This window comes from Sinocyclocheilus grahami, unplaced genomic scaffold (genome assembly GCF_001515645.1).
Source record: "Sinocyclocheilus grahami isolate Dianchi unplaced genomic scaffold, SAMN03320097.WGS_v1.1 scaffold134.1, whole genome shotgun sequence".
NCBI classification, from domain to species: domain Eukaryota; kingdom Metazoa; phylum Chordata; class Actinopteri; order Cypriniformes; family Cyprinidae; genus Sinocyclocheilus; species Sinocyclocheilus grahami.
This window is the reverse complement of record NW_015505313.1, coordinates 3,055,876-3,078,697: the sequence shown is the minus strand read 5'-3', so window position 1 is coordinate 3,078,697 and position 22,822 is coordinate 3,055,876. Positions and strand designations below refer to the sequence as shown.

Below are 22,822 nucleotides of genomic sequence, written 5' to 3'. Positions count from 1 at the left end.
CACGCATAATTAGATGACTAATGACTGATGCCACTCGGTGTAAATTGCTACAGTATGTATTAGTTGAACTACGACTGGTTTAAGGTTAATACAGGGGCATGAGAGACTAGTTGAGTTCGCAATTACAGTGGCAAAGACCAGAGGAAGGAGCAAATACATCAAAATGAAGAAGAGGAGGTATTCAGAGATAGACTGTGAATGACAGAACTCATTCTCATGGACAGAGGTGAAATTGGGGCAGCAGAAACATTTCAGAAACACTCATTTGTACTGACATACACTGACAAATAAGCGAGTTACATAATACAGATCATATTCTAATTAAGATTGACAAAGGTTTTGATTGTTTGATTGTCTTATTGTTATATGCTGCAAAATCATAAATGTATTAAAAATATATAGTATATATATATATATATATTGACTTATTTAAGCTACAAGAGTTTATGTATTAATTTATTTTATTATTATTTATTATTTGTGATTTTTGTGTGTGTGTGTGTGTTCTTTTACGGCAAATTATTTTATAGATACATATTATATTCTACAATTTTATTTATAAATGAACGAATTAATGAATAATAACGATTGAATGTTGCAAAATTATAAATATATATAAAAATCATATATTATATATTGACTTATTTAAGCTATAACAATTTATTATTTATTAATTTATTTGATTATTATTTATTTGTGATTTTTTTTGATCCCGAATATGTATGAATGTGTTCTTTTAAAGTCCCCCTGTAGTGAAAATCAAGTTTTTTATGTTGTTTATTTGTCTATGTGGTGTTTTTTAATATGCTTTTAGACAAGCCATGTGCCAATCTATTAATCAACACCATTGCTGAGTATTTTCTCCTTAAAACTGTAGTTTCCCAATGGCAGTCCCAGAAATGCGGTTTGAAACAGCCCTCGGTTTGCTACGTCACAAACCAATAACCAATCACGTCAAGGGATCGATTCCTATCACTAGCATGCAAAATATACCAATACCAGCACAAAACCAAAAATAAATTAGAGCAAAAAAACCATGAAGCTGTGGTTTAATGTGAATTTAGAACATTATAACCCGTGGCAACAGTGTAAAAGTAGCCCGGAGTCAGACCCACCTCTCCAGCATCGGTGTTTGCACTTCACACACGTATGCTCGCGGGCGCGAATCACAAATGGCTGCATTCGAGTCTTCGAGGCATTTTAGGACACAACATTGTCAAGTAAGTAACTTTTAACGAATGTTACAGTATTCACTGTAATGTCCGCTAGTAAAAGCATAGTTTTATCAGTCATTATCTGTGTTTGCCATTGTTTTGCGTTTACTACAGTTCAGTGGATCAGGAGGCGCTGGCTGGTGTGACTGAGTGGAGGCGGGACTAATTTGCATATTCAAAGTTCAGCGTATAATAAATGAGGCAAAGGTGTAGAGTTACATTCAAGCTATTTTAAGGCATGAGAAAATAATTTTCACAAGAAAAAACATTTAAATATGTAATTTTGATGATCAAAGATAAGTTTTAAGGGATAAAATATTTGACTACAGGGGGCCTTTAAGTCAAATAATTGTATTAATACATATTATATTAATTCTACAATTTTATATGGATTTTATTTATAAATGAATTAATGGTTGAATAATAATGAATGCATTGATAAATGAATGAATGCTGCAAAATTACAAATATATAAAATATTATATATTTACTTATATTTAAGCTATAACAATTTATTATTTATTAATTGATTTTATTATTATTTATTATTTGTGTTTTTTTTGATGAAGGATATGTGTGTTTTTTAATTTATTATTTTATTAATACATATATAATTTTATTTATAAATGAATTGATAAATTATTAATAATGAATTGATTGAATTAAATAATAATGACTGAAATGATAAATGAATCAACGATTTAACACCAACAACAACAACAATAATAATAATAATAATAATAAACATTTTAATGTTGTTATATATCAAATATTTATTCTGTCTACAGTCAAATATTGAATGTTTCAGAATTCAAGCATCTGTTCATAACCGACTATAACAAATGCCCTTAATTGGAGTCAGCCAGACACATTTCTAAAGTGCCCTCAGTCCTTTTGAATATATAAAATGAATCTCTCCTTTAGCTGATGTTCTTATTTGTCACGTCAACCTGTTCTCTTAAAATAGCCGTAGCCCATGTTCTGTTATCTTTCACATCAGAGTGTGTTTCATTTAACAGCTACATAACAGCAGTGGAACAACAGAAGGCTTCATATAAGCACTCAGGGCACTTAGACACTTTTTAGCCCATCGAACCCATATTTTAACCAAGCATTTGTTGCCTCTCCCTCCAACATTACCCAATAAAAACAGACAAGGGATAAAAAAAAAATATGAGATTGATTTATTTGCTCCAATGTTCTTCAGAATGAAGCTTTTCTATTTTTTCCCCTCACAACTGAAACCAATTAGCACAGCTAGCACTTGTAGTGCAGAAGGTAGGTCAGCCCGGAGTAATAAAAAAGTATTGACTTTTCTCTGACTGTAAGCAGGCTGAAAGGGGTGCCGCGGCCTTGTCGTACATGAAAAGAGCTCCATTAATTTCACTTATTTCAAGAAGGGCCCCTGTCAAGTCCTAATGCGTCCAATGCACTTTTCGCATTCATACACGCTGACATCTTAGCTGGGCCTCAGTTTACATTATTTTAGCTAGTGAGAAGTTGACGGCGTAATTCCCACTGCACAGCTCTATACGGGCCGGTAGGGAAATGGCAGAGGACTCTTTCATACGTGGCTACTCCTGACTCACTCTAAAGGGAACTGAACGTAGCCTTTGCACTTTTGACTGCTCAAATGCACATTAAAGTATTTGTTGTTGTTTGTGGACTGACAACATTTTTGGTAACGTGAAATGAGGTTTGATTTTAATGAGTTTGATTCTGCACAAATATAAAAAATGTTGCACTAAGATTTTATATATTTTTTAAAGAGCTTATGTTCCCAAAAGCACATTTGATATGCGCTTATACACTAAAAATGGTCTCCAAAAACATCAATCAAAAACTTAAATCAGTCTAAGGTAAAAAAATAAGCTCTTTATGCTATATTGTAATCAGCCCAATTTGACATGGCAGTGCATAATTATATCACCATAATCAAACGCTTGATGAAATGTGCATTTCATAAACCTAACATACAGGGGTTTTTTTTACACTGAAAAAGTCTCTTTAGCTTTAAAATTTTTTTTTTAAAAAGACTCCCTTTTGAAAAACCAGAAGCCACATAAAAAAACAAAACAAAAAGAATCAGCAATGAAAATACGTTTTCAAGATGGTGGTGGGATGAAAAAAAGAAACATTAAAAATAGATTTATGACTAATAGCTTCATATGGTTTCAGGCAATAAGCAATATTATGCAAATATTTATCAGTGAGTAAAAAACTCTATTTTAATATTCATGTGATGGCAAAGCTGAATTTTCAGCAGCCATTACTTCAGTCTTCAGTGTCACATGATCCTTCCGAAATCATTCTAATATGCATCATAATATTTTTATGGACAGCATTTATAAAAAAACAAAAACATTACAACACTAAAACATTACAAAATATTAAATATTAAGTATTAACTTCTTTCAAATATATTCTATTGGGTTTCATTTCAAAATCTTGCAGAGGGGATGTAAGGACTGTCTAATTATTTGAAGGTATGCAAAAAAAAATTCAGTAAGCAATCATTTTACTTTGTGGATAATCACTCTTATCTAAATCCTTAATTTGCATTCTGGCACTATTCAGAATGCTGTAGATTTGACAAGTCACTAAAAATCATAAACTTGATATAATCAAGTTATTTCAGGTGACATGACCCTAATATGGCTCTCAGTCAAGCAACACACACTAACACACACAGGCAATTTCAGCAAGATTAACTGGCAATACCAGAATGATGCAGTTTTCACACAATTACGTAATGTTGTGTGGCTAAAATAATCCTTCTGTCTCAATTGAAGAGACCTAGTGCATGGCATCTAAATTAGATTTCTGTTGAACTGCAACAAGTCTCATTGGAAGCTAACGTACAGTAACTCTGATTTCATTAATTCATTCACACTGTGAAGAGAAAAATTATTTAAATTCATGCCATGCAAAAACGTCAATCGCTTTCAAAAGCCTTCAATAGCTGCATGAGCCACAGCACAGATGAAATTCAGAAGGGTCTGTTTTTATTGTCAGAATGACAGAGGAAACCAGTTCATATTTGTGTAACATGTATAGAAGAAAGCACAGATGGAGGAAACGGTGTAAAAGAGCTGGGGGTCAGAAAAGTACATGGTACTGTGGCGGTCATTTTATTAGAGCTTTTCTCACTCACCCCTACAATACAGTGTTTATTTGCATTGAGCGTTTTCTAAAGCTAATGTATGAACATATTATGCTTGAACGAAGGTGCCAATTTCTGCTGAAAAATACAAAATACAAAAATAATAATGATTATTACAAAACATGAAATCATTGCCATGCATATTTCTTTAAAATACACTTTTTAAAAAGATCACAATCATTGTATGTCTCAAAATATGAATAGATATCTTATATCTCACAATATGATTATATCTCATAATGTGTCTTTATTTTTCACAATAGCAAGAAATGAAGTCATATTATATATTATGCGTTTGCCTTTCAAAACGTTGGCTTTGGTAACTTAAGTCATCTGTGATTGACATTGTGAAATTATCTTTTCTACTGAAGGATGATATTAATTTTCTTAATGTTTAAGGCAAAGGCCATTTCAAATCAATCGTGACGCATTATATTTATTTACTATTTATATGAATGACTATAAAAAAGGAAACGCTGACATAATAGAAGAAGGTGTAAAGTTAATTGATACATATGTAAGAAAAAAGTGAGAGGCATGTCAGGCGAATTGTTTATTACGTAGCAAATGAAGGGGCCGAGGGATTTTATATCCCTATAAAATGGATATAGTGAATCACCCAGAGGCTCTTGGTCACTAATGTAGTCCGGTCTGGAATATGAGCATATGTGTGTGTGTGTGCGTAATAGAAACACTCACATGCCATTTCCTATCCTGGAGTCAAAGCAGGTTGTCCTACTTTTATATCACTTATTTATTGCTCATTATGAATATCATTCGCATTTAAACACACCTCATATATCACACATATCATGGTGATGCATTATTCCGCCAGTGATTAACCAGAGCAGCCACTAACAAAGCGTCATTTTAGGCCTACAACAATAATTACAAAAAAAAAATCTGCTTATGCTTAGAGGCGATATTCGGCAGGGGGACAATGGAAATGGGGGTCTAGCAAAGGGAGTTTGGAAAAGCAATTACTGAAGCAACATTAAAATAGAAGAGAGAGAAAATAAATGTAGGCCCAGGCTGTGTGCTGATATTCTGGTGCTAAGATATATCAGTTTGAAAACATGATTGATGAAAGTCTAATGCAAGACGATGGAGAGGATTTTGCACCAAGGCAATGCACTTTATTAGCCACCATAATTAGCCCTGGTGGTTCAATTTGTTAGAACCGGTGGTGATGATGCAAAAATCAGATCGCAGGGCTGGCTAGTCAGCGGCCGGCGTACAGCCTGATGAAGGGTCATCTTTGTCAAGGGGCTATTAACTAACACACTAATTACAGAGGAGAGGGAAAAGCGCGGACCCTGTGCCTCTCTGTCTGTCTGCATCACTTCTGATCCACAACTGGGCTGACAACACACCGCTGTGGACCGTCACTTCATATCTGAAACAGCTCAAATCACTGTAATGCCGCCTTAACACTGATTCCATTTAAGGGTGTTTCTTCAACTACGAGAACTTGTGGACATATAGAAATTAAACTCTCTTAAAACACACTTTTGATACTGACTGGTGTATTTATTTAGTTTACTAACAAATTGTACATGCAGCACAGAAAATAACTGTCATTTGTTTTCCTGAACCATCTTAAATAAATGTCATTTCCACCTTAAATCGCTATTAAATTTTGAGGTGGAAATTAAATTTTTAAGCATTTTTGGACCTCACTGACTTAAATAGCTATCAATTTAAGTTTTCTAGATATAATTAAATAGTATTTCATATTTTTTGTATAACTCGGAAATGACGCAAAATAAAAATAATCTGCTGTCACAAGTGATATAAACAGATTTTTCTTTGTCTTATATTTGATCTAAAGCATTCTCTTTACGGACACCATTGCAAAGTGTGCTTAACTTTTGATAAAAACTATTATTTTAAAACTTTATAAAAAACTAAATTTGTTGGAAAAAACTCCGGTTGCAGTGTTATCGTGTAGACAGCGAAACCGGAGATTTTGGCTTGTGACGTCGGAGCATGCGCTGTTATCGCTGCCTACTGGAAACTTTTTCAGGCTTCTGATTGGCCAGCATGGCTTTACGGTTGAGATTATATCGCCACCTGTTGGCTTGGCATGCTCTTGACAGTGCTTCATAGCATGCTTTTGCGTTTTCATGTGGATGGAGATTTTTTTTAAAACGGAAGAAGGAAAAACTCTGTTTATAAAAATACCCATGTATGTGTGGACATGGCCTTTAAAAATTTTATAGAATTTTTGGGATATATGTTTGTATTTTAAGATTAAATACATATAAATATGAGTTAGTTTTGTGCCTTAGGAACAGCCTTAAATGGAAGTGGAAAAACGACAGACAATGCAGATTTAACGACTTTTGACTGCTCAAATGCACATTAAAGTATTTGTTGTTGTTTGTGGACTGACAACATTTTTGGTAACGTGAAATGAGGTTTGATTTTAATGAGTTTGATTCTGCACAAATATAAAAAATGTTGCACTAAGATTTTATATATTTTTTAAAGAGCTTATGTTCCCAAAAGCACATTTGATATGCGCTTATACACTAAAAATGGTCTCCAAAAACATCAATCAAAAACTTAAATCAGTCTAAGGTAAAAAAATAAGCTCTTTATGCTATATTGTAATCAGCCCAATTTGACATGGCAGTGCATAATTATATCACCATAATCAAACGCTTGATGAAATGTGCATTTCATAAACCTAACATACAGGGGTTTTTTTTACACTGAAAAAGTCTCTTTAGCTTTAAAATTTTTTTTTTAAAAAGACTCCCTTTTGAAAAACCAGAAGCCACATAAAAAAACAAAACAAAAAGAATCAGCAATGAAAATACGTTTTCAAGATGGTGGTGGGATGAAAAAAAGAAACATTAAAAATAGATTTATGACTAATAGCTTCATATGGTTTCAGGCAATAAGCAATATTATGCAAATATTTATCAGTGAGTAAAAAACTCTATTTTAATATTCATGTGATGGCAAAGCTGAATTTTCAGCAGCCATTACTTCAGTCTTCAGTGTCACATGATCCTTCCGAAATCATTCTAATATGCATCATAATATTTTTATGGACAGCATTTATAAAAAAACAAAAACATTACAACACTAAAACATTACAAAATATTAAATATTAAGTATTAACTTCTTTCAAATATATTCTATTGGGTTTCATTTCAAAATCTTGCAGAGGGGATGTAAGGACTGTCTAATTATTTGAAGGTATGCAAAAAAAAATTCAGTAAGCAATCATTTTACTTTGTGGATAATCACTCTTATCTAAATCCTTAATTTGCATTCTGGCACTATTCAGAATGCTGTAGATTTGACAAGTCACTAAAAATCATAAACTTGATATAATCAAGTTATTTCAGGTGACATGACCCTAATATGGCTCTCAGTCAAGCAACACACACTAACACACACAGGCAATTTCAGCAAGATTAACTGGCAATACCAGAATGATGCAGTTTTCACACAATTACGTAATGTTGTGTGGCTAAAATAATCCTTCTGTCTCAATTGAAGAGACCTAGTGCATGGCATCTAAATTAGATTTCTGTTGAACTGCAACAAGTCTCATTGGAAGCTAACGTACAGTAACTCTGATTTCATTAATTCATTCACACTGTGAAGAGAAAAATTATTTAAATTCATGCCATGCAAAAACGTCAATCGCTTTCAAAAGCCTTCAATAGCTGCATGAGCCACAGCACAGATGAAATTCAGAAGGGTCTGTTTTTATTGTCAGAATGACAGAGGAAACCAGTTCATATTTGTGTAACATGTATAGAAGAAAGCACAGATGGAGGAAACGGTGTAAAAGAGCTGGGGGTCAGAAAAGTACATGGTACTGTGGCGGTCATTTTATTAGAGCTTTTCTCACTCACCCCTACAATACAGTGTTTATTTGCATTGAGCGTTTTCTAAAGCTAATGTATGAACATATTATGCTTGAACGAAGGTGCCAATTTCTGCTGAAAAATACAAAATACAAAAATAATAATGATTATTACAAAACATGAAATCATTGCCATGCATATTTCTTTAAAATACACTTTTTAAAAAGATCACAATCATTGTATGTCTCAAAATATGAATAGATATCTTATATCTCACAATATGATTATATCTCATAATGTGTCTTTATTTTTCACAATAGCAAGAAATGAAGTCATATTATATATTATGCGTTTGCCTTTCAAAACGTTGGCTTTGGTAACTTAAGTCATCTGTGATTGACATTGTGAAATTATCTTTTCTACTGAAGGATGATATTAATTTTCTTAATGTTTAAGGCAAAGGCCATTTCAAATCAATCGTGACGCATTATATTTATTTACTATTTATATGAATGACTATAAAAAAGGAAACGCTGACATAATAGAAGAAGGTGTAAAGTTAATTGATACATATGTAAGAAAAAAGTTAGAGACATGTCAGGGGAATTGTTTATTACGTGGCAAATGAAGGGGCCGAGGGATTTTATATCCCTATAAAATGGATATAGTGAATCACCCAGAGGCTCTTGGTCACTAATGTAGTCCGGTCTGGAATATGAGCATATGTGTGTGTGCGTAATAGAAACACTCACATGCCATTTCCTATCCTGGAGTCAAAGCAGGTTGTCCTACTTTTATATCACTTATTTATTGCTCATTATGAATATCATTCGCATTTAAACACACCTCATATATCACACATATCATGGTGATGCATTATTCCGCCAGTGATTAACCAGAGCAGCCACTAACAAAGCGTCATTTTAGGCCTACAACAATAATTACAAAAAAAAAATCTGCTTATGCTTAGAGGCGATATTCGGCAGGGGGACAATGGAAATGGGGGTCTAGCAAAGGGAGTTTGGAAAAGCAATTACTGAAGCAACATTAAAATAGAAGAGAGAGAAAATAAATGTAGGCCCAGGCTGTGTGCTGATATTCTGGTGCTAAGATATATCAGTTTGAAAACATGATTGATGAAAGTCTAATGCAAGACGATGGAGAGGATTTTGCACCAAGGCAATGCACTTTATTAGCCACCATAATTAGCCCTGGTGGTTCAATTTGTTAGAACCGGTGGTGATGATGCAAAAATCAGATCGCAGGGCTGGCTAGTCAGCGGCCGGCGTACAGCCTGATGAAGGGTCATCTTTGTCAAGGGGCTATTAACTAACACACTAATTACAGAGGAGAGGGAAAAGCGCGGACCCTGTGCCTCTCTGTCTGTCTGCATCACTTCTGATCCACAACTGGGCTGACAACACACCGCTGTGGACCGTCACTTCATATCTGAAACAGCTCAAATCACTGTAATGCCGCCTTAACACTGATTCCATTTAAGGGTGTTTCTTCAACTACGAGAACTTGTGGACATATAGAAATTAAACTCTCTTAAAACACACTTTTGATACTGACTGGTGTATTTATTTAGTTTACTAACAAATTGTACATGCAGCACAGAAAATAACTGTCATTTGTTTTCCTGAACCATCTTAAATAAATGTCATTTCCACCTTAAATCGCTATTAAATTTTGAGGTGGAAATTAAATTTTTAAGCATTTTTGGACCTCACTGACTTAAATAGCTATCAATTTAAGTTTTCTAGATATAATTAAATAGTATTTCATATTTTTTGTATAACTCGGAAATGACGCAAAATAAAAATAATCTGCTGTCACAAGTGATATAAACAGATTTTTCTTTGTCTTATATTTGATCTAAAGCATTCTCTTTACGGACACCATTGCAAAGTGTGCTTAACTTTTGATAAAAACTATTATTTTAAAACTTTATAAAAAACTAAATTTGTTGGAAAAAACTCCGGTTGCAGTGTTATCGTGTAGACAGCGAAACCGGAGATTTTGGCTTGTGACGTCGGAGCATGCGCTGTTATCGCTGCCTACTGGAAACTTTTTCAGGCTTCTGATTGGCCAGCATGGCTTTACGGTTGAGATTATATCGCCACCTGTTGGCTTGGCATGCTCTTGACAGTGCTTCATAGCATGCTTTTGCGTTTTCATGTGGATGGAGATTTTTTTTAAAACGGAAGAAGGAAAAACTCTGTTTATAAAAATACCCATGTATGTGTGGACATGGCCTTTAAAAATTTTATAGAATTTTTGGGATATATGTTTGTATTTTAAGATTAAATACATATAAATATGAGTTAGTTTTGTGCCTTAGGAACAGCCTTAAATGGAAGTGGAAAAACGACAGACAATGCAGATTTAACGTTTATATCCATAACAGTTCAGATCACTTTGTTCAGTAAAACTTTGGTTTCTAATGGACTTCAATCTTAAAAGAAAAAAATAGGACCTCAAAAGAGCTCTGTAAAAAAAGACAGATTCAAATATCAGAGGCAAAGTTCATTCGTTATGTATCTGAGCATGTCTGAAGCCTCTGCAATCCTTCCTGCATCACTTCCTTTTATCTCCACAATTGAGATAAATCACCAAGCACTGCTTTCAGGTTAAGACATGTTAATCTGGGAAATAACACATCTCAAGGTGTGGGTCCTATGAGGGGTGGGATGAACAAGTGAACGGAGAAGAAAGGAAAAAGAGAATGGGTATAATTAAATCAGAGATGCACTTGGAAATTACCATATCCATCATTATCTTCATGTGAGTCAATGCAAAGGAAAAAAGTGAGGGGCTTAGGAGATTTATAAAAAAATTAAAAAAAAGGTTTGCGTGCAACGTATTTCTCATTGGTAACCATCATAGGTGGAACATTTATCAAGCCACAGACAAATGACACTGGGTTACTAGTTAGACAGTGTAATAAGTGCCATCTAATTTCCTCTTTAGAATCAATTTATATTTCAAAGCTCGGGATCGTCATCAAGGGACAAAGCTTTTCCTGTGAGAAATTAGGGATGTGAAAAAATTTCTTTTTCACATAACGTACCTAACATACCTAACACAAAATACCTTTTTCAGGCATTTTCCATAGTCCTTTCATATAGAAAAATGTATGAAAATAAGAAATGTTTTACTTATTTTTTTACATATCTATTATTACATTTTAAAAAATGATTTTATTATTAGCTTTTAATATTCTTTACGGATCTATTTACCTCAGATAGATCTACAATAAAATGTTAAAAAAATGTATATACAAAACATTAAAAAGCTTCATAATAAAAAAATATTAGGTACACAAAGGCAGGCAGTATTTTGTTATATAAGACAGAGATGCATATTCTAACTGCAGTTTGCATAAATCTAATATCCGAATCAAACCCATCGAGAGTGCCGTCATCTTAACGTGTGTAATTCTCACGGGAACATCAGTGCCTCTGGCGTCTGGGTCTCTGTGTGACCCGGGTTAAATGGAGGGCATCTTTTGGAGTACATTACTCTCTTAGAAGTCAAATGCATTTTGATTAATCAAAAACAGCTCTGCAGTCGCACTCTTCAGAGAAGGATGTAAATAAATATATAAGCAAACAAAATAATTAGACAAGCAAAACGTACCCTGCACCCCCCAGTGATAGAGGAATGGATGATGATGAGGTGGGAGAGAATGAGTGAGTTCTTCCAGATAACTCATCCAAATAGTGTTGAGGGGAAAGAATAATCCATTCAAAGCAGAAATGCTGTGCGTATGTTGCATGAGCTAGCTGCATTAATTACAGACACTGAGGCAGCTTTGCTAAGGGTTAATGAGCCTAGCATGTGCTAACAGATCAAACGCAAGAATACCATGAACAATATTGCAGTTGGTTACTGCTCCATGCCTGTTCATATGAAACCTCAAGTGTAAAAAAAGTAATGGGGACTTTATTTCTTGAAATTGTGAGTTTATATCTCAGTAAATATATGAAAAAATATATATATTTTTTAAAAATCACAGTAAATATATGTATCAAAATATGAACTGATGTAATCTTTCACAATATGATTTTATATTTCACAATAAGAATGTATATTTATTATGCATTTACCATGCAAAAGTTTGTGGTCTGTAAGATTTGATTTATTTATTTATTTGTATTTAAACAAAGTCTCGTATTATTATGGTGGATTTTCTTTGATTATTTGAAAATTGTGACATATTACATATTTTTAATTACTGTGTTCTATTTTAATATATTTTAAATGTAATTTATTCCCGAATTTTCACTAGACAGTATTTACTCCAGTATTCAGTGTCACAAGAAATCATTTTAATATGTAAATAAATCATTCTAATATGCTGATTTGGTGCTTAAGAAACATTTATTATTATTATCAATGTTGAAAAGGGTTCTACTGTTTAATAATTTTCTGGAAACCATGATACTTTTTTTTTTTTACCAGGATTCTTTGATGAATAGAAAGAACAGCATCAAAAGTACAGCATTTATTTGGAATAGAATTATTTTGTAACATCATAAATGTCTTTCCTTTTGCTTTTGATCAATTGAATGCATCCATGCATTATTAATATATAAAAAAACATTGTGTTGACCCCTAACTTTGGAACAGTTTGAACAGTAGCGTATGTAATACTGTGGTAAAGCTCTTCTGGGTAGAGAATCACCCCTGAGACTGAGGGTTTGCCTCCTGTTTAGCTATGGATCAGTGATAATCCTTAATATGGTGTCCTCTGCCACATCAATTATGTTGATCATAGGCACGCTCGTTATGCTGAGTCTTCATTACTGTCAGACGGTGTGAGCACAAGCCTCAGACCTTCACAGTATGAATCAAGACACACTGGGCTACTTTCCAAAAGAATCAGAGAGAAGCACGCACCACGTCTTTTAACTTGTGACGTATTACGGAATGGCATTGATATGGTGAAGCTAGACCAAGAACTTTGAGTGTCTGATGTATTCAGGGAATGACCTGATGAATTCTATTCCCTCTAAAAAATTTTTTAAAAAGTCAAAAAAGTTATGCCATACAGATAACAATTAAAACGCAGAGCGGAACCGAGCTGCCACATCTAGTATCAACCAAGCATACATGAGCGGTGTCAGCAGTAGGGGCTCTCTTATTTATTTCATTCCGGAGGAGGTATTTCCGGGCAATTGCGCTGGATGCAGAGGGTAGTGCCTGCTGGTAAGAGCCAATAAAGAACTCTCATCCATGAACGGCCTTCAGCAGAGACACAGTCAATTACCTAATGTGAGGACTTCGAGGGGGGGGGAGCCTTTTCTTCTCATTTACTTGTGGGTATTTATTAAATTGCTGTCAAATTTGACAAATTTGCGACGCTCAACATGGAGGTTGTTTTGGTGGGGGTGCGTGGGTTTAGAATGAACACCGGTCCCCCTCTCACTACCATCACAGATCCCATATCCCGCTTCCCAAATCATGCCAGCACACAGAATGCGTTTTGGCAGTTCTACATGTGCATGCTAGCGAAATGTGTACCTTTTTCCCCTTGAGGTACTCCTTGTGCTCCTCCCGGAAGTGCTTTGTCCCATATGCCACCTGCTCAAAGGGGGTGGAGGTGTGCATCATGCCCTCGTACCGCTTATTTCGGCTTGTGTTTGAAAATGGAAGAAAACTGTGTGAAAAGAAAACAGAAATAGTAATTAAGATATACTTCATAAGCTAATATACAATGGATATTGAAAAAACACACACTACTGTTCAGAAGTGTGGGTCAGCAAGATTTTTAATTTGAAAGAAGTCTCACAAAGGCTGCATTTATTTGAGCAAAAATACAGTAAAATCTGTAATATTGTGAAATATTATTGCAATTTCAAATAACATATTTTAAAATGTAATTTATTCCTGTGATGGCAAAGCTGAATTAATATCAGTCTTCAGTGTTACATGATCCTTCAGAAATCATTCTAATATGCTGATTTGCAAAATGTATTTTTATCATCACTGTTGAAAATGGTTGTGATGTTTAATATTTATGTGGAAACTGTGATACATTTTATTTTAAGGTCCAATTCTCACTAACAAACCATTAACTATTACTTTTGCCTCAACAAACTCCTAATTTGCTGCTTATTAATAGTAATGTAGTTGTTAGTTTAGGTATTGGGTAGGATTAGGGATGTAGAATATGGTCATGCAGAATATGTACTTTATAAGTACTAATAAAAAGACAATATGTTAATAAAATGCATGCTAATAAGCAAGTTATTAGTGATAATTGGTCCCTATACTAAAGTGTTACCATCTTTTGTAATATTACTTATGTTTTGATAAATTTAATGCGACTATGCTGGATAAAAGTATTAATTTCTTTCCAAAAAAAAAAAAAAAACTTTTACGGACCCCAAATTTTGAATGGTCAGATATATGAATAGCAAAATTGACATTTCCAACATTAGTTCTATTAGCCTTAATGCAGCATAATCTCAGTGTCGACCCAATTACTGGCCTCTGGTCTTGGCTAACGTGCCTGCTAAGAGCTAACGTTCTGCTATTTTCACAACACAGCACATGTTACTTATACATCACCACGTCGCCTCATCCCTCCCTCACAGGCACTTTTCATTCTAGTCCAGCTCATTTCTAAACCCAAATCGTTTCTTAATCGTTGTGATGTCTTGTGGTTGTTTCTGCACATGCTGCGTGTTTGCTGGGCACACGTTCAGTGCAAATAGCGGTTACTTAGGAAAAATGCCAGATGTTAATTACAGCGAGGTTGATTTTGTAAATTGTACCCAAGACACTTTGCCTGGAGGAAGATTTATCCAGTGTGGTACAAGAGGTGTCTGCGCGAGGCTGGGTAAACGTCCACTGGGCATTGGCTTGGCTTGTCACAAAACAAACAAACAACCAACAACCTTGGCACTTTCTGTGAACACAATCTGCAAAGAAAGGTTTTATATTCCCAATTCTTGTTGTGTCCGTTCCCTTTTTTGATGATGAAACCAGAAGTACAGGTGAAGCCCTGTCCTCTTTAATGAAATCAAAACAGACAAATATGGAAAATGTAACCATAATCGCTCCGCCTGGAAAAGCAAAAGTTGCACAAATACGGTGCAAAACTGGCACATATTCAGAGTAAATAAAACAAAAAACAGATGGGATCATTAGATCAAAGACTGTTTCATATTTCTGCATTGATACTTTCTGAAACATCTGTTTAGGAAAAAATAATAATACAGGCTGGGCCAACTGAAGTGAAACTTTCTGGCAGAACTGAAGTTTGTTTGACACTCTCTTTAGTCATTTCCATCCTGAAAAATATCATTATTTATTAGAGGGCCTCTCCTGTCATGTAAGTACCTCATAAGCAATAATGCTTGGTAAAGCTTTGATGGCGCAAGGCAAAAAAGGGGGTGACATCAAACACTGCGCTGGCCCTTTAAATAATGGCCCAATCTCCCACAGACATCCTTATCCACTAGAGACACCAGCCTCCCTACAAGACAGATTACAGTGCAACCCATGCTAATGTGCACATGGGACGGACATCACAGAGCAAAAATTAATGTGGCCCCAATGTCCCAGAATACACAACGCTTCTGCTGCTTGCCGGCTGTTTCACTTACTGCTTTCATTGCCACTGAATTGCATTTTAATAGGGTAGTTTTTATTCATTGAAAGCCATTAAGGAAAGTTTGACTTCTCGCAGGGGATCTTTTGGCAGTGCAGACCAATGCCCAGTGACAACACCCTAGGAGGCCACCAAAACAGGAAAAGAGGGAGTGTTAGAGGAAGTAGAGAGAATGAACAGAGAAGAGGCAGAGGGAGAGAAAAAGAGAAATATGTAGAGATGCAAGTATTCAGTTTTCTCCTTGCACATTTGTAAGCCAGCCTGCTGAGTAACATTGTTTTTTAAAAAGAACAGAATTAAAGACTAATAAATAAATAATAATAATAATAAAATTATAAATAAAAGAAAAACTTATATGCTTATATAAATCATTCCTTAGATATTATTAAACTTTTATTTATTTACTGATTTATTTTAAATAAATCATTCATTTTAATTGTTTGTGCAACCTAATTTAGTCTGGTTGATTCACTAATATGAATTAATATTTCTGACTTTAATAAAACAAGTTTATTTAGTGGATTTACCATATGAAACATATTACTAGTGTACCTTACAAAATATTTTGCATTGTAGTTCTCAATGTAAAAAAAAAGGAAAATATGTTTTTAATTAAGAAACACTTCACAGCCTAAGTACTTATTCCTTGTCCAACTATAAGCCTACTAGTTTAGTTCACTATGGAGTTGTTTGTTTTTCTAAATAATGGTAATCCATTCCAGCATTATCTGCATCGGAGGCTGAAGAGACATCACTAGGACTGAAATTAAGCTGTTAGTGGAAAAAAAAAAAGAGAGTAGCAACATTTCGGTAGCTCTTTGAAACATTCCGGAGGAAATTAGCAGGAAACGATAGTGGGATCCTGGATCAAAAAGACTCTAATCATGCTTCGCCATGCCCTGCAGACACCACATGTATAATACGATTTACACAGTAACCACCTCTCCTATTACAGCCTGTTTGGGGTATTCTGTGTTAATGGGGTTAACTAATTTACTGTTTAAAGTTGGAGCAAGAAGAAAACAAATTAAACATGATTAAAAAACACTGCACATTGAGCTTGTAATTAAAATAAAACGGAAGGGTTTTAAAACAGAGATGCCACTGTTCAAGTAACGTTGTGAAAAAATGCTATTATGATAATCCACTGCAATAATTATATAGCAGAGAAGACAGCTAATAATGTCTCTGCAATGATGAAATGAAACACAGTGTAGGGCTATTAATAGTCAAAAAAGCTGTATTTTTGGCCAGAGTTGCTGTTGTTTGCTAACTTATTTAGCAACTAGCCCCACTTGAGATTTTACCATCTGCTCCGAACGTTTGAGAAAATAAAGTGTGGGGCTTCTCTTGTTGTGTGATTAATGTGCATCTAGACCAGTGTTTCTCAACCCTGGTCCTGAGTGCCCCCCAACACTGCACATTTTGTATGTCTCCCTTATCTGACACCCATTTCAGGTCCTGGAGTTTCTTTTAATGAGCTAATGAGTTGAATCAGGTTTGTTTGATTAGGGAGATACACAAAATGTGCCGTGCTGGGGGGCGCCCAGGACCAGGGTTGAGAAACACTGATCATATACTATATATAGAGACCAAGCACTCAACAATTTACACTATTAAACTTCGAAACTTTTCTACATTCATATTAACATCTATAGTGGCCTCAAAATGTATTCAGACAGTTAATTTCACCAAAAAAATTTAAATGAACACTAAGCCTTCTTGATAATGCAGTGTAAATGTACTGTACAGATAAGATAAGATGTACAGTGGCTCTAGAAAGTACTTACACTTATCCAGTGCCATTCATAAATTTTTTAATTTGCCTTAAAGGCATAGTTAATGAAACAATGAAAATTCTGTCATTATTTACTCACCTTCATGTTGTTTCAAACCTGTATGATTTCTTTTTTCTGCAGAACACAAAAGATGATATTTTGAAGAATGTTTCAACAGTTTGTATTCATATAATGAAAGTCGGTGTTGTTTAGGACACCACTGACTTTCATTGTAAAAAAAAAAAACAAAAAAAAAACAACCAAAAAAAACTTTCACTTATCTTTTGTGTTCTGCAGAAGAAAAAATAAATACATCCAGGATATAAATGAGTAAATGATGACTGAATTTTTCCCTTTAAGTCCCACTTAAAAATGTACGAATGCCATTCCATAAATGTCCAAATACTTTTTGGATCATACTGAGATCTTGTACAGTGAATTTACACTTCATTATTAAGTACTGCTACAGAATATGTTCCATTGATTGTATTCAGCTCCAAATCAATACATACATGCATTTCACACAATCTCTAGTGCAGGGATGTGTACATGCGAGCGCTTGTGTGTGTGTAACTTACGTCTGGTCGATGACGCAAGTCCTCCACTCCTGCTGTTTGAGCTCCTCTCTGGCCTCCTCCAGGGCAGTGATGGATGTGGCCACGCGCAGGCTTGGCTCCAGGGGCCGATGCCGCTGCTGCTGCACATCCAGAGCTGGGCGAAAGGGCCCCTGACAGGTACGGGGGATAAGGTAAATGTTTTATTGCCCAGACCCGCCCGCCTCGTTATTGATGAGGCCCCTGTGGACGGCCAGCTGGACCCTCGAAAGCCCCAGTCTTTTCATCTAAGACATTAACACACCTGACCAGTGCTGATAATGATACCTTGACCATATAGTGAAGGCCCTGAAGAGGCAGAGGCATTAGAGACTTCAAGTAAATGCATTAGAATTCACTATCAAATCTACATACAAATATAGAATAGCCGTGTCAGTAATTGTCTTTTTTTATTTTAAATATTTTAAATTTCCCCTCTGTAATTTATTTTCAGGGACATTTTTACTCTTATGAGGGCATTTCTGTGTGCTGTTTATTAATGTCAAACACACTTCATTTGAATCAATCATTAAACTCACTTGCAAAAAAAAAAATCTCAATCTGGACAGTTATGGCTGTTATTTGTGAAATTAAATTAACATCAAATATAAAAATTGGTGTACATAATGCATATATTATTCCACATTAATAACAGATTTTTAATAACTGATTGATCTATATGTTCTCAATCGCTTAACATCACATTACATTTCTGAAGTTTAGGCTTGCACATGCTCTATAAATAAAGTCTGACTTGACTTAACCACATCACCAAAACACTATTATAGATAGATAAAAAGTACCACCTTTACATTATACCTTGGATTTAAATGGAAATACCATATGAATATGGTAATCAAACAATACCATAGCACTTGTCCAAAATGAATGGCATTACCATGTTATACCATTCCTTTTAGACAGATACCATGGTACTGTCCCACAAGCCTCAGTTATTTTGGACATAAATACCCAACATGTTGACACACAAGCTTTCAGATGTGTTCAGTAGCCCAAATAGAAAGTTTTCCTTTTGAACTGGTGCAAACACACTTGTGGCACGGCTCCACATGCATAACTTATTGTTTTGGTTACTCTTAGTTTAAATGTGACCTTCAGACATTGCTGCTTTTAATTCATGCTGGCGCAACATTCTCTGCCCTTGATACTATCAAGACCAGATCAGCACCTGGCACTGACCAATCCCCTTACTTCCCCTAACAATACACATAATCAATCTATCACTCGCAGATGCTTATCACACAGGGAGAGTTGCTCCACCTCAGACCACAAATAATTGGGAGATAGAGAGAGATGGCATGAGACAAGGGGAGGAGAGAGAAAGAGGGTGGGTGCTTATTCTGGGGTCTTTGTAAGGGCAAAATGTAGATAAATAATGCATCTTCATCTATTGCACATTGTGTGAAAGATGTGGCAGTTTTTTTTTATGAATTCCCACTAACTGGGCCCAGCTGGAGTGAAAAGCCAGCCCAGGGAGAAGAACTCAGGCTCTAATAAAAAGATATGACTCACGCTTCATTTCTGCTCACTTATGTTTTACATTAATAGAAACCAATAATAAGAACCAGTTACCATAAAAGTCATGGACCGTAAATAACACAAATGGCAAATACGTATCATCAAATCTCCCTCACAGCTGGACAAGATGACATGCTAGATTTAGAAGTACTTAAAGATATTCTTTATCGGGGCACCTTTACATGTTGCGGTATTCCCTTGCTGAGAGTCCCTTAATGGGATCCATGGAATAAAGGGGCTTGGGTTGACAGGCGTGCTTATCACCGGTTATCTGGCTGTCTAAATGCTTTGGTGGTATCCAGGCAAGAAGGGAGGCACGTTTAATGATATTATTCAATTTTTACGGCAAGTTTTTTTAAAATGATCTCAGGGTGGCAATAACTCCTGGCTTTAATCATAGTTATCTCAAGATCTCTTTTGTTATTTGTCAGGCCATTTCGTTGGTACAGTCTAGATGGACGTCAACAAATGCTTTGAGTTGATAAAACATCCCAGTAAGAGGTGGTGGGACATTTGTTATGAATATAAATGAAAATTTTAGCGCGAGTTAGCTAAAAGACAAATAAATGTTCCTAAAACAACTTCAACGTCAGCTTTTTGCCTGAATTTCAGAACAATATAGACGATATTTCACCCAAAATAAAAATTTAATTATTTACTGACCCATGTTGATCTAAATCCATACGACTAAGCATGTTTTTGTAGAATGTCCTTACGATAATAGGGCACTGGAGCTATTAAGCTTCAAACAAGACTAAAAAGTGCCATGAAAGTATCATAAAAGTGGTCCATACAACTTGTGCACTATATTCCAAGTTTTATGAAGTCATGAGAATTGAGAATCAGTTAGTTATGATTCATGAACAAATCATTCAGAACAGTTTCGTAAACTTGATCAACTGCTACATTGAAGAGATCTGACTCATAAAAAACATTTGTTCATGAATAAGACATCGCTACTCATTAAAACAACAAGGACAGTACAGAAGTCAAGATTTTCAGCGAATAACAACAATTATATTGTATGACTTTAGAAGTCTTGAAATAAAGCACACAAGCCATATTGATTGCTTTTTTGACTATTTTTCATCTCTTTTGAAGCTTGAAAGTACTCTCATGTTCCACTAAAGAAAGAGCAATATAAATTTTTGGAACAAGATCAGGAACAGTAAATGAAGACAATTTAATTATTTAGTATTTTTTTGCATTAACTATTCCTTTAAGGGCAATGTCTCACCTGTGGCTTTTTGTGAATGGGTGGTAGTCGCTCCCAGTTTTGCATCAGGTTAGAGAGATCAGGGGTTATATAAGGGGTCTTCCTCTCTTTAGGAGCCGATCGCACTAGAAGTGGCTTCACTTTTCTCAGTCTCAGCTCCATCTCATCGGGTTCTGCTCTGAACGGTGAATTGAAAACACCTGGACACTAAGATAAGCACACAAACACAACAATCCACCAGTTTGGATAAGCAAGGTGAACAAAACAATGTTATGCTTCTGTTGGCATAATGAAGAGAAAGTCTGTTTCTCTAAATGACTGCCCTTAAACCTTGCAGAGCAAACCTCCAAACACATCCTCATGCCCTCTTTAATAACTCATTTGCTAGCAATGGACTGGTAACAGCTTCCATTGTACCTCTCATCATAGGTATCCATGCAAAGCCTACAGCAAAACACATTTAGCTTTCAGGAAAAGGAACCCACTTTATTCGGTCGACCACAGCAAAACAATTATACTTGTCACCTCCCCTGAATGGACACACATCCATCACTCTGGCATGTGTCATGTCTGCTATCTAACTATGAGCTGTCTGATCTTACCGTAGCACTTCGGTGGTTCTTGGTTTGGCCTGAGGAATAACAGCTAGAATAATTAGTCTCTAATCAGACGATTCCTCATATGTGCTTAATTAGCAGCGGGAGCTTTTTAAGCTTTATTACTATATATGTTAATAACTTTTACAGGTAATATTCTTCAGTAAGGCTCCTGCACCCATTTGGATAGTGTAGCTTTGGGTGTCACATGGTGGGGGGTACACCACAAACTCCCAACTTGCCTCGGACTTACAGGAAAAGAGCAATGATGTTGACCCTCGTACCGAGGAACTACATCTATGTCAGCGCAGCCACTTTTGTCCAGTGGAATTTTCTCTGGTTAACGATGAACCATGGGAGACCCATCCATTTCACGGAGACAAGGTCAGACTGTGGGAACATAAGTTGCCCAGCGTAGAGACAGAGGGAGTGAGAATGAGAAAAGCAGGAGGGGGAAAGAGAGAATGAGAAAACTCGAAAGAGAGTTAAACCTTTCCTGCACTGACAAGCACTTAAGTCTGAGTTTTGTGCTTTAAATGACTGTCCTCTTTTGGATGTATTGTCAGTCATAAATAAATGTGCATGTTTGGGGTCAGTAATATTTTTTTTAATTGATCAAAAGTGACATTTAAGACTTTTAAAATTGGTTAAAAAATATTTAAAATAAATTCTGTTCCTTGGAACTTTCTATTTATTAAAGAACCCTGAAACAAAATTATCACGGTTTCCACAAATATATTAAGCAGAACAACTGCATTCAAAATTGATGATATTAATAAATATTTTTTAAGCACCAAGCACCAGCATATTAAAAGGATGTTTTAAGGATCACGTGACAGTGAAGACGGGAGCTATGGCTGCTGAAAATTCAGCTTTGCTATGACAGGAATAAATTACATTTTAAAATGTAATTTTATATAAATAAAATATATGTAAAACAGAAAACAGTTAGTTCACAATATTACTGTTTTGTTTAAATTAAATGCAGCCTTGGTGAGCATAAGAGACTTTTTAAACATTTAAAAATGTTACCAACCCCCGAAATTTAAATGATAATATCTCAGTAACCATTTCTTACTAATCATAATCATTTAAAGCATTGTTTTAACACATATTCAATTATAAAATGTTTATCTGATCATTAGTTTATTTCAAATAGATAGAATTATTTTTTTCCCCATTATAAATGTTTTTCTTGTGGTCCACGGTCCTTTTCCCTTGTTGAATACCCTGGTGTTATATTAATTATATTTACAAAATACTTTTGTC

General features: G+C 35.0%; 1 protein-coding gene across 1 annotated transcript in view; it reads right to left on the bottom strand.

Moving 5' to 3' along the window:
- Positions 1-22,822, bottom strand: part of spata17 (spermatogenesis associated 17) — a 37,809-nt gene that overhangs the window by 4,657 nt on the left and 10,330 nt on the right. Inside the window, exons 7-9 of the mRNA XM_016279883.1 lie at positions 20,979-21,164; positions 18,188-18,336; positions 13,737-13,872 (exon numbers count right to left, since the gene is read on the bottom strand). Coding sequence (XP_016135369.1) covers positions 13,737-13,872; positions 18,188-18,336; positions 20,979-21,164 — 471 coding nt within the window. The remainder of the gene's footprint in view (positions 1-13,736; positions 13,873-18,187; positions 18,337-20,978; positions 21,165-22,822) is intronic.